The sequence below is a fragment of the Apis mellifera genome, linkage group LG7 (genome assembly GCF_003254395.2).
Source record: "Apis mellifera strain DH4 linkage group LG7, Amel_HAv3.1, whole genome shotgun sequence".
Classification (NCBI taxonomy): Eukaryota; Metazoa; Arthropoda; class Insecta; order Hymenoptera; family Apidae; genus Apis; species Apis mellifera.
In genome coordinates this window covers 13433057-13448452 of record NC_037644.1, presented here as the reverse complement: position 1 = coordinate 13448452, position 15396 = coordinate 13433057, and the positions used below count along the sequence as shown (strand labels likewise).

Here is a 15396-nt window from a genome sequence, read left to right as displayed (position 1 = left end):
ATGTGTTTCTCTCTCTGTGCTCTAGGGGCGACTAGCCGACTAGGCGGAGGGAAACCGTTCGCTATAAAAGGAACGGTAGACACGAGAAATTTGTCAGAGGAGTGACGAACCGTAACATTATTGTAAAAATAAAAGGTTGAAAAAGAATACATATATACATATATATATATATATAATACATATATATACATATAAAGGCGGCAGCCTTTGCCGTTTCTCTTCTTCTTCTTCTTCTTTTTTTTTCGCGCGGTGAACGGCACCCCTTCAACTTGAGAAGATGCGGTCCAGCCTGGTCAGTGTCCATTTTTCTTCTTCTTTTTTTTTTTTTTTTTTTTCTTTCCCCTCTTATCATCGATCGTAATCTTACGCGACTTCGTGTAAATCGAGTACGAGTGAAGTACACCTGTGAAGAAGAAAAGAAAAAGAAAAATAAAAAAGCAAAATCTGTGATCTTCTTTTCATCGTGGGGGAGGGGGAAGTGATCGAAGGAGTTACTGGAATCTCTCCGTTCTCTCCGTGAAACCCTTTTGGACTCGTGTAACAGGATAAAAGTCTATATATACGTATATATACAAATATTGTGGTTTAAAACAAAAGGAAAAGGAAGTGAAAGTATTTAAAATATATCGTTTCGTAATAATAACACGGTTATCGAAGTTTAAAAATTTGAAGTTTTAAAATTAGGGATGAAGAGATAGAGGATGGAAAATGGAAATTGATTTTTGAAATGGAGCTACGTGCAATCTATTTCATTTCACGTATCTAAGAAACGTGTAAATTTATCGGATCGATTTTCAAAGTGTTTTCTTTTCTTTTTTTAATATCACGCGTGTGTGTGTGTGCCGCGTGTTAACCCCCTCCGTCGTGTAACGATTTAGCTCGAGGCTCGTTCGAGTCACTGAATTCAGAGCTGTTTCTCCTAGGAGATATTCGGAATGGAAAGTCGAGCAGCGTGTACTCGTGTCTCGAATGATCATCTCTCGTGAAACTGGGGGACTCGTGGAAACTCGCTCGTTCACTTTCCTCCCAGTCGAGGGAACGGAAATGGAACTTTTTTCCCTCCCGTGGAAAAAATCACACGACACGAAACCTGTGTTCCCTCGAACATCTTCAAACATTAATCCGCCTGAAATATTTGTAAATATTTGCCTTCGTTGCCTTCTTCTTACTACTTACGTGCTTTGCCCGCCCATTCATTCCGCGTATGAATAACGGTATGAATATAGCGGCGACTTCGAGGACATGTCACACTTTTTCCTTTCTAACTTAATGCCATTCAACTTTCTATTAATTTCCTAATACTCTCGTGAATTTGGATCGTTCGATGGAAATTGGGGGAGATAATTTACGATCGATCGAAATTGTTGCGTTAAATCAATCCCATCGGGTTTTTTTACTCGTCCAAAGGATTTCAAATTTCTCAGATCAAAATTTCTTTCGAGAAAAAGATAGTTGTTTCTCTAATATTCGGTGATGGATTTTTCATTTTTTCCATGGAACCATGGAAGATCGATTAACAGTTTGTTCAATCCCCTTGATCTTGACAAACGGCGGTGGTAATCGACGTAACAGGAACGCGAAGCGCAGTGGCAAACCGGTTCTCCGAAATGGCGGTCGGAAATAAGAGGCGAGAAACGAGAGGATTTATATCGGGGTTGGGAGACGAAATTGGGAAGAAGAAGCCCACTTTCCCCACCGCTCTTCCGACTAATGAACGGCCACGAGTTTCACGATCGACCTCCAACGTTTCTACGCTGATGATGGAAATGGGGGAGAAGGGAGAGGGAGAGAGAAAAAGGAGGGCCACCGTTGACCCCATTCTCAGTCCTGTTTACACCGAGTTCGTTAGTTCGCACGCGGACACTTTCATTTTTTTGAGAGACATGCTCGTAAAATAACCGACAAAACATATTATTATTATTATTATTATTTTTACTATTATTTTTTTTTTTTGAAACGGAACAAGTTACTCGTTCTTCTTGTCGCCATTCCTTCTCTCTCTCTCTCTCTTATCGATTTTCGATAGATCGATCTTGGAAAGAGAAGCTGATTCAATTTTAATTTTACATTTACTTGATTTTTAACAAACAAATTTTAAAATAATCGAGAAGATATATTATTATTATTATTATTATTATTATTCGACATTTTTTTTAACAAGTTTCCAGAATAAGTTATTGGTTAAATCGATCTTCTTCTCTTTCTTTCGCTTTTATCGATTTTCGATAAGATCGATCTTGGAAATATTTCAATTTTTAGATTTTTTTTTAAATTGTGCGATAAGAAATCTTTCTCAAGAAAAAGATTCGTTGCTTTAATATAATTTTCGATTCCACGTTTGACCTCTATTTTCTTTTTTTCGAATAAATTCGAATAACAATGATTACGAACGTATATACATAAACTAATTATAAATTCGAATTGGAAAAACACTTTTTTTAAAATCAAGAATCATCTCGTGCGAATCGTAGAAATGAGTAACAAGAGAAATTGGATCGAGAAACGTATCTCATTAAATCTATCAAGATGAATTACTCTTGAAATCTTCCGTATGAATTTTTACAATTCGACCTCTTAACTGTCTTCTTAAATTTTCCCTCTTCAAATATTCTCTTTTCCCCAAGAGAAACTGTTAAGACAATAAGGTTATTCGAACTCTGCATGATCGATGCAATCGAGATGCAAGTGGGGATAAACCGCCAAGGTCGACAGGAACATAGATTGAAATCAACCAGTAATTACAAGTATAATGCTCGTGTACGAGGTGTAACTATTTCAGTTGCAATACTGAGAGATCGAATACGATAGGTATTACACAGTAATTACTTATAATACAGTAGCTAACCATTCGCCTCATTTGCATTTCTGCTCGATCACGCGTATCGTCTTCTCTTTCTGCGAAAATTATTATTCATAAATAGAAATTCTCCTCCTCCAATAAGAGGAACCTTGATCTAATCACCGAAATAATTTTATTACAGTTACTCCTGTGCACCCTCTTTCTCGTGTCCGCTTTTGGAGACCCGATAAGGATAAAAAAAGAGTGAGTAAACAAAACCTACCATTTTTACACAGACTTTCCAATAATACACGAACGTGTATTTCAGAGCGCCGTTAAACCCACCCCCGAGCCAATACGCTCCCCCGGCTACCTCTTACGGAGTTCCCATAGGATCCACTTACAACGTGCCCTCTGATTCCTACGGCGCTCCACCGCCGCCCCCGCAACCCCCATCCCCCTCCTACGGCGCCCCATCCTCCTCCTACGGCGCTCCATCGGCTCCTTCCTCCTCTCACGGCGCCCCATCCTCCTCCTACGGCGCTCCATCGGCTCCTTCCTCTTCCTACGGCGCCCCATCCTCTCACGACGCCCCATCCTCCAGCTACGGCGCTCCATCGGCTCCTTCCTCCAGCTATGGCGCCCCATCCTCCAGCTACGGCGCCCCATCCTCTCACGGCGCCCCATCCTCCAGCTATGGTGCTCCATCGGCTCCTTCCTCCTCCTACGGCGCCCCATCGGCCTCATCCTCCTCTCACGGCGCTCTATCGGCTCCATCCTCCAGCTATGGAGCCCCATCCTCCTCTTATGGAGCCCCATCCTCTTCCTACGGCCCTCCATCGGCTCCTTCCTCCTCCTACGGCGCCCCATCGGCCTCATCCTCCTCTCACGGCGCTCCATCGGCTCCATCCTCCTCTTACGGAGCCCCATCCTCCAGCTACGGACCCCCATCTTCCTCTTACGGAGCCCCATCCTCCAGCTACGGCGCCCCATCGGGTCACGGTTCCTTGGGAGGCGATCAAGGGTACGGGAGCGGCGGGGGTTCGTTGGGAAGCGGGCACGGGGGAGGTGGAGGGTTGGGGAGCTCGTACGGGCCACCAGCCCAATCCTACGGCCCCCCTCAAGGCCCCCAGGGTAGATGGGAGAAGAAGCTGACGTGGAAGGCGGAATGGAAGCGGATCTGGAAGACGGAGCAGAAGCTGGCTTGGAAGCAGGAGTGGAAGAAGGTGCAGGTGCCGGTGTGGAAGGAGGTTCAGGTGCCCGCGTGGAAGGAGGTGAAGGTGCCCGTTTGGAAAAAGGTTCAGAAACCGGTGTGGAAGGAGGTTCAGGTGCCGGTGTGGAAGGAGGTGCAGGTCCCCGCGTGGAAGAAGGTTTGGAAGCCGGTGTGGAAGGAGGTGCAGGTCCCCGCTTGGAAGGAGGTGCAGGTGCCCGATTGGAAGAAGATCTGGGTCCCGGAATGGGTGAAGATAGGCATACCGGGTGAACAGTACGTGGGGAAGGACCAGCACGGGTGGCAGTACACGAGCCACGACCTCTGGAAGAAGAAACTGATATGGAAACCCGTGTGGAAGAAGGTGTGGAGGACGGAGAAGAAGCAGGTGTGGGTGAGCGAGAAGAAGTTGGAGTGGAAGGCCGAGTGGAAGCAGGTGTGGAGGACGGAGAAGAAGCAGGCGTGGGTGGCCGACAAGAAGCTCGTGTGGAAGGAGGAGTCGGTGCAGGTTTGGGTCCCGGAGAAGAAACAGATTTGGGTGACGCAGAAGAAGCAGGTGTGGAAGGACGAGTGGAAGAGCAAGTGGGTGCCCGTTTGGAAGGACGTGCAGGTACCGGCGTGGAAGAAGGTATGGAAGCCCGTTTGGGAGAAAGTTTGGGTGCAAGTCGAACCCCACCGCGACGAGCATCACGGCTACGAGTAACCTATTCTCCCCCACTCCTATTCCTCTCTCTGTTTCTTCCCCCACTCCTATTGCTCTCTCTATCTCTTCCCCCACTCCTTCGACATCTCTCGGTAAAGTTCGGTCGAATTCGTTTCGTTAGCGCGGCAGGGAGAGGGGGATCGAAGGTCCTTTGTCTTTGAGCTCGTCGAGAGAAGAATTGGAATACCGCCACGATGCGATTGCGGTGGAACGTAGAAATAAAAGTAGCTCCTCTTTCTTGCGAAAGGAATGGAGCTACTTGGAAGAAAGAGAAGAAGAATTTATTTTAGACGAAGATTCGAAGATTCATTGTCCGCGAGATTATTTCGATCGAATGATATTTTCTCGTTTCTTTTTTTTTTTTTTTTTAGACGAAAGATTTAAGAAGTTTTTATTGTTCGGTCTTTAAGAACTCGTGCTGTTCCATGTCGCCGGACAAGCCATACATGACACATCGAGCGTAATCATTCTTATTCACTTGTAAATAACGATTCTCTTCGTATAGAGAAATATATATATATATATAGATGTGGATATTTTTGTACGATGTTGTGTATGTTGATAAGTAATAAAATACAGTTTTTCTTTTTTTTAAATTTTCCAGTTTTTGTTTCTCAACTTCAAACGCAAGAATCGATCGAGAAGAAGCTGTTTTTTTCCCCAAATAATTTGATACAATATTATATTCGTAAATAGTTTTATATTTATATCGCACCGTGAAAAAAAGAGGTAAAAAGTAAGTATGAATGTAAACAAATATTTTTATCAACGAAATAATCAGTTTGGATAAATTTATTTCCATAACATTCGAAGAACAAATTGGCGAGTCAAAAATCAATCGATTTTCTTAATCGAATTCTTGCAAAGTCTCGTTTCGTTCGACGGAATGTTTTCAATCCTCTTTAAAATATTTTCTTTCCCTACACGAATCTTCTCGAACCATCCTCCTTTTCCGAATCCATCATAGGAAGCATAACACCTCGTATATCCTCTTCTAAACTGTCGCGAGTGAAATAGCGTCGCTTTCCGCGCATCTCCTTTCTGCCAATTATATTATCTTATCGCGCCTCCTTAATAATGGCAGTAAAAAAGAATGCCTCGTGCATTCGCGCGATAAATTTTGCTACAGGTCAAAACAATTAGCCACGCGCAGTCAAGTAAACGTTGTAATTACGAGTAATGATTGATGATCTTGAAATACAGCTACGTTGATATCATAATCTAGACATTTTTATTCTTTCAAATAAATTTAAAAAAAAAAGAAAAATTTAACGCCAAAACCTGTTTTATCATATATATGTAAATTTCGTACATTTAATCTCGAAAAATATCGAATTGTAATTCGATCGTTTGATTTTTAATATTCGTTCTCGTAATAGGAAAATATTTTTTTGATCGAAAACTTTGTCTTGTATGCGTGCAATCTACGAAGAATGATAAATAATTTTGGAAATTTTTTTTTTTTGAGGGAAAATTTGAAAAACTCTGTTTAAAGAAAATATTGTGCTCGAGAGATTTCTTTTCTTTCTTTCTGTGATAAATGATTTTTGATAATATTCTTTTATCATTAATTGATTTAGTTGATTTTATATCAACTTAATTAATAATTATTAACGATCTTCTTTATTAATTGATTAATATTCCTATCGAAATAAGATTATTCGATTGTTCGATTTTATATTTTTAATTATCAGTTATATTGATAATAACACATTTACAATTCAATTTCGTATCGATATAATTAAGTTTTTTAATTTATTCCTAAAAAAAGAAACTTTATTAAAAAACTTCTCCCTTCCCTCCCATCATCTGCGAGATCATATCGTTTCATCGATCGATTTCATATCAATTTTTATTTAAGGATGTATGATCTTCGATAATATCTTATCCAATCTTTAACAATCTTTCATCTAAAATATATATCTCTCTAATATATTAAATCGTAATATCATCGATATCAATTTCGGGGAGAAGAAAATTTTCAGATTGTAAATAAAAATTTCGATCGATCCATCTTCTATACACTTTTCGAAAAATTAACTCTTCGTTCGAGTACAGAAAAAAAAAATATCTTTTATTTTTCTCGAATTCAACGTCAATTTCAATTCTCAGGGAAAGGAAAATTCTCAGATCTCGAGAGTGAAAAATTTCATCTTCCATACTTTTCCAAATTTACTTTTCACGCGAGTGAAAAGTTCCGCGTTTCGATTCCCAAGCGCGGAATCGCGGTTGCATAAACACGAGGAATCGTGTTCACATGCTAGACATTAATTTCCACTGGATGAAAGCTGTTAGTTTTCTATCGAACAAAGAGGAGGAAGAGGAGAGGAGGTAGGGGGAGGGGGAAGATGCTTTCTAGGGATAAGATGAGATTCAAGGGAACGGGTACATCTCAGGGTCTTCAGGGTCGCGATTCATCGCTCGCGACCTTTACTTTCTCCGTTTTCCGTGAGCGTGACAACTTGCCGTGGGATGAGAAGGAATGGAAAGGAGAAGAAAGGGAGGGAAAAAAAACAGAAACAGGAGAATGGCGAGAAGAGACGGAAGCGGGCATGACTGTGTTTAATCGTTCTTGATACATTGAAAGAGAACGTGTGGGGAAAAAAATATGGCTAAAGAGGGAAAAGACACTTTCAAAGAACGAATTTGATTGATCGCCCTGTCGCCGAGGAAATTTTTTAAATTCGATGGGAGATGCTTCGACTCGAGCTGCCACACGCATGCGCATGCGCATGCGCGTAACTTGATTCGATTCGATTGGTCAAAATTTCTTTCAAACGCATTCAACGTTTAAATAGACAATGAAGAGTTTAAATCGAGATTCAGATTGATTGATTAAAATGAGTTCAAACAAAAATCCTTTATTTTTTATTTAAGTAAAGTAATATAAGTCAACATTTTTGTTGCAGAAAAAAATGAATTAATGTTTTAATTCAAATATAGAAATTAATTAAAAAAATTGTATCGCAGGAATGTTTTTATTAATTAAGATTGTTATTAGTAATCTTATTAAGTAATTTACTTTTCACGCTTGTTTATTTATAAATTCATCGTAATATTTACTTATTTATCTATTTTAATTATTATATTTCTTATATTTCAGAAAAGTCAACTGTAAAAAAAGAAAAATAAATTTAAAATTGCAATTGTTTATTCTCTTTTATCAATATCGCAACAACAAAATTTAACAAGTTTATAATTTTTAAAAACACAATTAATTAAGATGATTCGAACCAATTTTTAAATAATAATACCTCGAATATACGAACGAATATACTCAATTAATAAAAAATTAAAACATCGATAAATAAAAAATTGATAATTAAAACGAGTGCAATCTTTCTTTCTTATCCTTATCTTCACGCTCCTATGAATCATTTTTAATCTAACTCTCTTAAAAGTCTAATAACGATAACAACGAAAAAATATAGGAAAAAGCGTAAATGAAATGAGGAGAAAAATAAAATAAATTCGAAACAATCGCGTACGATCTTCGCACTTGTTACTAGGAAATATCGTTCTTCCACTTTCTTCGCCGCTATCTCACGGTGCAACATTAAAATTCACGATATATTTATTTCCGCGCTTTCTTTAACGGAGATAAGGGAAGCCGCTTTCGAACATCCACCTACAGGTGGAAATATCTCTGCGCGAGGCAGATACACGAGTGGTAAATGCAATTAGCATATAATGATCGCGGGACGAGTTCAAAGAGAAGCTCCGATCCAACGTGTCGACCGGCTTCCACGGATGGTGAAAGTTCCAGCGGTGGGCGCTTCGCTATATAACACGATCGTACGAGCATCAAGTTTCAGAGCTCCGACGATCTCGGAACGCGGTGTTCGTGCGAACGCGGAGAAATGAAAGGTTGGAAGATGGAGGGATAGAGAACAATGGAAAAAAATTAAATAGATCGAAATGTACAAATTTTTATATAATGAGAATCTATGGATTCTATGGATAATGGATATATGCATATGGATTAAATTGCAGAATTTTTTTTGAATTTTTAGAAATTTTGGAAGTTTAAGAAAATTTGGGAAAATTGGATTTAGATTGAAAGGGGATTTTACGATTTGATTTTGAGAAGATGATAAAAAAAATTTGATCAAAGATAAATTTCGAAGATATTTTGGAAAAAATGAATTTCTTTATCGATTTGAAACGATCGATGCAAAAATATAATCATGAGCTTCTTTTCTGTTTTGTAAATATAATATATTTAGATTAATTTTATTATGAGTTGGATATATTATGGATTAGAGATAAGAGGAATATATATTTAAATTATTGTGACTAGAAAATTTATGTATAATAAATAATAAATAGAAATGATAGCAAATTCATAACAACATTGTAAAATTAACGTGAAATCATGAATATGAAATTTAGATATTTTATGTTTAAATAAAGAAAGTGTTTAAAAAAAGAAAAAGAAAAAAGATTTTAAAAACATAAAACCATATTTTTCAAAATTTAAATTGGAAAAGAAATATATATATATATATAAATTTTTTAATTATTAACATTAAAATATAAATTTTCTTTTGAATAATGCCAACAACTAAAATTATTTATGGTAAATATTTTTTATTTTTATATTTTTATTGTTACGTTTATCACTGTAACAATATAATTGCTATTTCTACTATGAGTAGTAAATATACAAAAATTTAAAATTAAAAAAGAAATTTCATTAAAATATTTTTTCAATAAAAAAATAAGAAATAGAAATTAAACATATTCGACTCTTCCTAATTATTTATGATCTTAATCAATTATTTTTTTCTTCTTAAACATATTAATACAAATAGTGAAATTTTTTTAAAATCTTCAACTTTTCTTTACAACAATAAAAAAAGTTCTATGCAGTAAAATCAATATAATATTTTTTCTTTTATATATGAGTAATTCCTAAACATATTAACAATATCTATACTATTTCATTTTCAATTAAGTCATTTGAAGAAATAACAAAAGAATATTTGTAATATATAGTTTATACGGTGAATCATATGCATACAATATATGTATGAATCATATTTTTGCGCTCATAATTTATTAGCAGTAAATCGAACTATCGAAAGTTATTCGTTCTTTATGTATGGCGTGACACGGGGGACATATACGATCACATATATTACCCAATAGAAAGTAAATCTTTTATATCGTTGGATTTTTTTTACAGTAATTGCGATCCATCGATATTTTCATCATACAAGATTAACAACGTGTAATTTAAGAAAAACTTGAACTTTGTCAAGGACCATTATTAATATTTCTTTTATTTTCTAGCAAAGTTCATTTACTATCGTCCGTTATCTTGATAATTATGCGAATAATTATGAGTAAGCATTAAAAAATATGATACACGTATCGCTTATTTGTCATAATAATACGATAACAGTACAAAATTTGCAATTTTTACATATTATATATAATGTAAAAAAAAAAAACCCGTTTATAATAAAACTGATAATTCTCATTGATAAAGTCATATTTTAATCGCATTATATTTTAATTTAAAAGAAGATGACGTCAATTCATTTTAACTACGCGTTCCTAAACACAAAGCTTTCCGTTACAATTAACGATATAATTTATATATTGTTTTAACTAGTGCATGCATATGGTCGAATTATAAATATTATGGACTGGTCTCATATTTTTTCCACCGCGGTTGATGCAAGCAAATCAAGCACTTCTTTCGAAAGCTGAATATTGGAGTACTTTTTTAATCATTGATCAACTCTCGTACACTACATAGAATGCGAAGAGGCGAAAAGGCATCGTCATGATCTACGTTTACTTGACAAGGCCACTTTCACATGAGTTGCTGTGTGATGAAGACGAGCACGTGTACATTCTTCCTTTTGTATATCTCCTCTACGAATCTCTTATTGACAATCCTTTTTTTTTTTTTTTTTTTTTTTTTTTTTTTTTTTTTTTAAATTTACTTACTCGCGCGTGGAGAAAGTATAATTTATAAATTAACGTATTTATCACTGAAAACTTACACAACTCGCGAATATCTTGGATTTCCTGGATTGCGTAAGAAACAAAGAAACTTTGGAACTTTGGAATATTCTCGGATGTTCAAATATCTGAAAATATGAAATTTTTAAATACATCAGAATTTTTAAGCATTCGGATATTAAAATTTCAAACTACATTGATACATACATTAAACGTTTAAAGGAGTTTAAATATTCGAGCACGTTACAATTTATTGGTGATTTTTGATAAATCGATATGATAATTCTACTACATGCTTGAGGCAATTTCTAAATTCACATATTTTACAAACTTTATGTTTTGGAATTTGATTATTCAAATTTAATTTGGATATTTTCGAGATTAAAATGATAAAGTGATTAAAATTTCATGGTTTCTCGAATTTTATAAATCATATCATCTTGCATTATAGGAAAAAAATTTTATTCCTGAAATGAATCAAAATGAATTTGATTAGAATTTAATTATCGGTATAAATAATAAATGAAAGGAATATTAATAGAATAGTTACGTCACGTATACTGTAAGCGAATAACTAGTTTATTTTGCCTCTGTATTGTATGTAATATGAAATCATTTGCAACGTAAATGAAACATATATAGGTCAGTGGTAATGATAGCTTAGAGTAGAAACGTAATTTCACCTAAATAACGTGCATCACTGATCAATTGAAACAAATTTCACTTTCGCGAATTGGGGATTAAACGAATTTTACTGCACAATTATATTTTCGTAATAAAATTGTGTTTTATGTTATATTCGTAATAAAATTTATTATTTTATTTATTTCATGACCACTATTGTTGTTATTTATAAAATAAACACCATTCGCACTTGATATTAAAAATATCAAGTAAAAGATATAATGTATTTGTTATTTTGTAAAGCAATTATTAAATTTAAAGAAATGTACATTTGTAAAAATAATTGTGTTCTTATCATTTTTTCACTTTTTACTAATTAGATTGATTATTATAGATAATAATGTAAAACAGCATGTATAATTCACACATATATACGTACCCGATATACGTACCTAATTTCAAACAAGATTCATAGATTTATATATTATCCGATCGATAAACACATCCGTGACATTCAATTGAACATACAATTAAATATCAAAATTTCACCTGCACATTGGACGCATCATTGATTACAGAGTAAGGTTTCACTTTCGAATTGGAATCGTCTCGAAGACGCATCGAGACACTGGACGATGCAGCCACAGTTTTTTACTGTATTTATAAACATGCCGGAAATTCACTGCAATTTGAAAATTGACCGAAGATTAACATCGTAAAAAGATTATGAAAATTCGTAGAAATTCCGGAAGTTTATCTATATATACAAATATTTTCAATAGAATTATACAAAATTATATAAATTTCGAAGATTTATAATTCACATAAATAAGTTTATTGTGTACAAACAATACATTATTGTGCAGCCTCTTGAGAAATTTTCTAATAATAAAGTAAATCTTTTAAATAATTACGGAAAAATCAATTTTTCTTACCTCTTAAATATGAAAAATTCCATGTATAAATATAATAATAATTTAAATTTTAAATAAATATCTCGAAAATCTTTAACGAGTTTCTTATGAAATTCATTATTTAAATTGTTTTTTTTTATCGTTCGATCATATTTCCACGTTGAAATGATAGTTTCACTTTCGACCCAACATAATTTTTTTCGACCTCAGATGCATCTTCAACTCTCTATTCGTTCGAACAGTTTCATGCTAAGGATGTGACCACCATCGTGACTTTCCCATCATGGAAATTGCTTGTTCGGTTGACTAGAAAAGAAGAGACTGAAGCACATGAGAAAAGGATAACTAGCCTTGATGATTTTTAAAATACGATACATTTATTTTTTATTTAATTATTTGTATTTTCAATAGTATCGAATGCTATATTTTATTATATCATATATAATAATATATAATATAATAAAATAATTGAATTTAATAAAATTTTTTAATATTATTCAAAGAATATGCTAATAATTCTTATCTTTAACATTTAATATCGAAGAACAAGATATAAATTCACCGATCGTGAATGAGAAAATTTATACCTGTCATCGATCAATATCTTCTTTGTAAATTATTACGTGGTAATTTTATCATCAATGATTTTTCTTGATTGTCGGAAATTAAAAATACATAAAATAAAATTCTAAATAAGCTAGATCGTGAACTTTACCTTGAACCGATGAAGTAAAATTTTTGTTACATAACCGTAAAACACGTTGTTCAATGTGTAGCACTTTATTTATTATCTTTTCATTTGAGAAATATATACATTCAAGAGAATACAATACTATATATATATATATATGAAGATACGAAGTGTAATTTAACCGAACATTAAATAGGAGATATCTTAGGTTTAGTCGTCAAGGTTAATGACAGGAGAAAATTTCTGTAAAATTAAAATTTATTCAAGCATGGTTGAGTAACCGGCTATGATCCTAATAATGCTTCCTATTCTTTCAGAACATTCCAGCACGTTCATAAAGTTGTTATAATATGTGAAAGTTAATCTTGGCAATTAGCGCATTCTGACACTATTCATTGTTGGTTCTAACAATTATATTTCACGCCTGCTCGCTTCTTTTGTTCTCCCTCATATTCCAATGTCATTCAAGATCTCATCGCGAAAAGAAAAATTTTTACGTTTCCTAAAATGTCGATGTAGATTTCTGTAGAGAGTAGAACATCCGGTTTCCAATCTATACTCTATGGGGATAAGGCATATATCGAGGTCTACGCAATTGCGTGCCAGGAAATCGAAGGAGACACTGTACGCAATCTGCGACCCGAAGAAAATCTATGCAATTCACTTTCAAATAAGAATGTGACACTATGCTTTCTAATGAATAGAATTGATATAGTGTATTCAAATATTTATGTATATATAATTCCAAATAAAAGTACTTGATAAAGATAATTTGAAAATTCATGAAAATTCGACTAATTTTAAAATTTACGTGATAATATTTTTAATATCCATAGTATATAAATGTATAAAAATATTTGGATATCTCTTTTATTTAATTCTTTTCAATGAACAATTTTTTCAACTCTTTACTAGATCAATATATATATCAATTAAATAAAATAATACATTTAAACTACTTACTTTCGTAACTCTTTTGAATATACAATTCATTTCAGCCAAAAACAGCATTCTAGTTAATATTGAGATGTCGACCACTATGAAACACCTTTCACTTATTAAAAAGAGCAATCCGTCGTAGTTTAAGGCGTTACGGTTCGTAATAGAATGACGAGATAGATCGAAGTTTAGAGCAAGACTGTTACATCAATTTCCCGACGGTATTTATTACTTTCACTAAACTTCCACATTGCTGGAACTGGCAAATTATTCTTACAATATCCAGCTACTATTTTATGTAAATCGATATCATATAACAGATATAAATTATACATTCTAATTCAAATATTTCAGTTGAGTTGACACTTGTTGAACGTTCGACAAAAATGGTAAAGTGTACCAACTCTCAAGATTTTTCAAACATTTCAAAAATTTATTGTTTCTTATGTTTGTTTCTTTCAATATAAATCTTCGAAATAAATTTCTGAAAATAAATTATAAATAAAATCATATAAAATAATATCTATTTTTTCAAAAATCAATATTTCATAGTTATTTTCATATTTCATAGTTACTTCCTTGAAACATTGTTTGATGTTTTTACCTATGACTTTTTTCCAAATCACAAAATCCACCGACAGAGCACGCTCTTGTTTGTTTGATGTGCATCAAGTTCGTTTGCACATTTTTAAATGGAAAGTTCAGTATAATGAAAATGATATATGTGACACGTAATATATTACAAGATTATTTCGGTACTGTGTAATAGATTTGATTATTAAATCGTCAATTTAAGCGTGAATAATGTTATTTACAACGAAATAGATTGGGCATTTTTTTTAATAAAATCAAAAACAAACTCTTAATTGACAATGTATGGAAACAATGTATGATTATTAGTAACATAACAATCTTTAACGTTATTGTTAATGTTAATCATTAACAATTTGTTGATATGAATATAAACGTGTATAACGCATATTTTTAAATATATATTTGACGATAAATAACATGTAATCGCCTTTGATTTCTAAGAAATTACATAGATAAAAGTTAAAAAATAAATATGAGTAATGATATTGAAAATAATTTAGACAAATACATGTGTTTATATCAAGTGTTACTGATAAAATAAATTGTATGCTTTTTTATAATAATTTCACTATGAAAGTATTATTTTTTTAAGAATTTAATATTTACAAATATTTTTTAAAACTAAAAAAAAGAAATATATTTCCTTTGAATAATTAATAATTCGATTTACTATGATTTTAAATCTTTAATTTATTTTTTAAAATTTGATATTCTTCTTCATCATTAGTGAAAACTAAAACATTTTAAATAAAATCAAAAGAAACTCGAAAGATATATATCGTAAAATAAGAAAAATAAAACTTTCATTTTATACACATGGTTGCTCATTCCTTTGATTATTGTCGATTATTCAAGATAGACAAGTGAGAAGAAAAAATTACTGATGGAGAAATTCGTCTAAAGATTTAAATCAATTACTTCAATAAAATCAATATAAACATGAATTGATTTAGGAAAATTGAAATG

At 33.4% G+C, this 15396-nt stretch overlaps 1 protein-coding gene and 1 long non-coding RNA gene across 4 annotated transcripts; one reads left to right on the top strand and one right to left on the bottom strand.

The window, feature by feature from the left end:
- Window positions 1-97: 97 nt before the first annotated feature.
- Window positions 98-5064, top strand: LOC551089 (translation initiation factor IF-2). Its single transcript, XM_006569457.3, has 3 exons — window positions 98-292; window positions 2982-3043; window positions 3108-5064. Exons 1-3 carry the CDS (start codon window positions 278-280, stop codon window positions 4690-4692), a joined length of 1662 nt encoding a protein of 553 aa, XP_006569520.2. The 5' UTR covers window positions 98-277; the 3' UTR covers window positions 4693-5064.
- On the bottom strand, window positions 316-14264 carry LOC100576599. 3 transcript variants are annotated; one of them, XR_003305022.1, is made up of 6 exons: window positions 13861-14264; window positions 12228-12527; window positions 11745-11974; window positions 10876-11135; window positions 10710-10796; window positions 316-403 (listed from the first exon to the last, which is right to left on the bottom strand). It is a non-coding gene; the product is annotated as an uncharacterized LOC100576599 (long non-coding RNA). The 3 variants fall into 3 exon arrangements; XR_001703789.2 differs by lacking the exon at window positions 316-403 and having other exon boundaries at window positions 10608-10796; window positions 13861-14263; XR_001703787.2 differs by lacking the exon at window positions 316-403 and having other exon boundaries at window positions 10608-10796; window positions 12228-12512; window positions 13861-14262.
- Between the last annotated feature and the right edge of the window lie 1132 nt (window positions 14265-15396).

Excerpts from the sequence above, each read along its gene's own strand:
- LOC551089 (XM_006569457.3), top strand. Across the intron at positions 3,044-3,107 it reads CCGATAAGGATAAAAAAAGA|AGCGCCGTTAAACCCACCCC; the intron begins GTGAGTAAACAA and ends CGTGTATTTCAG.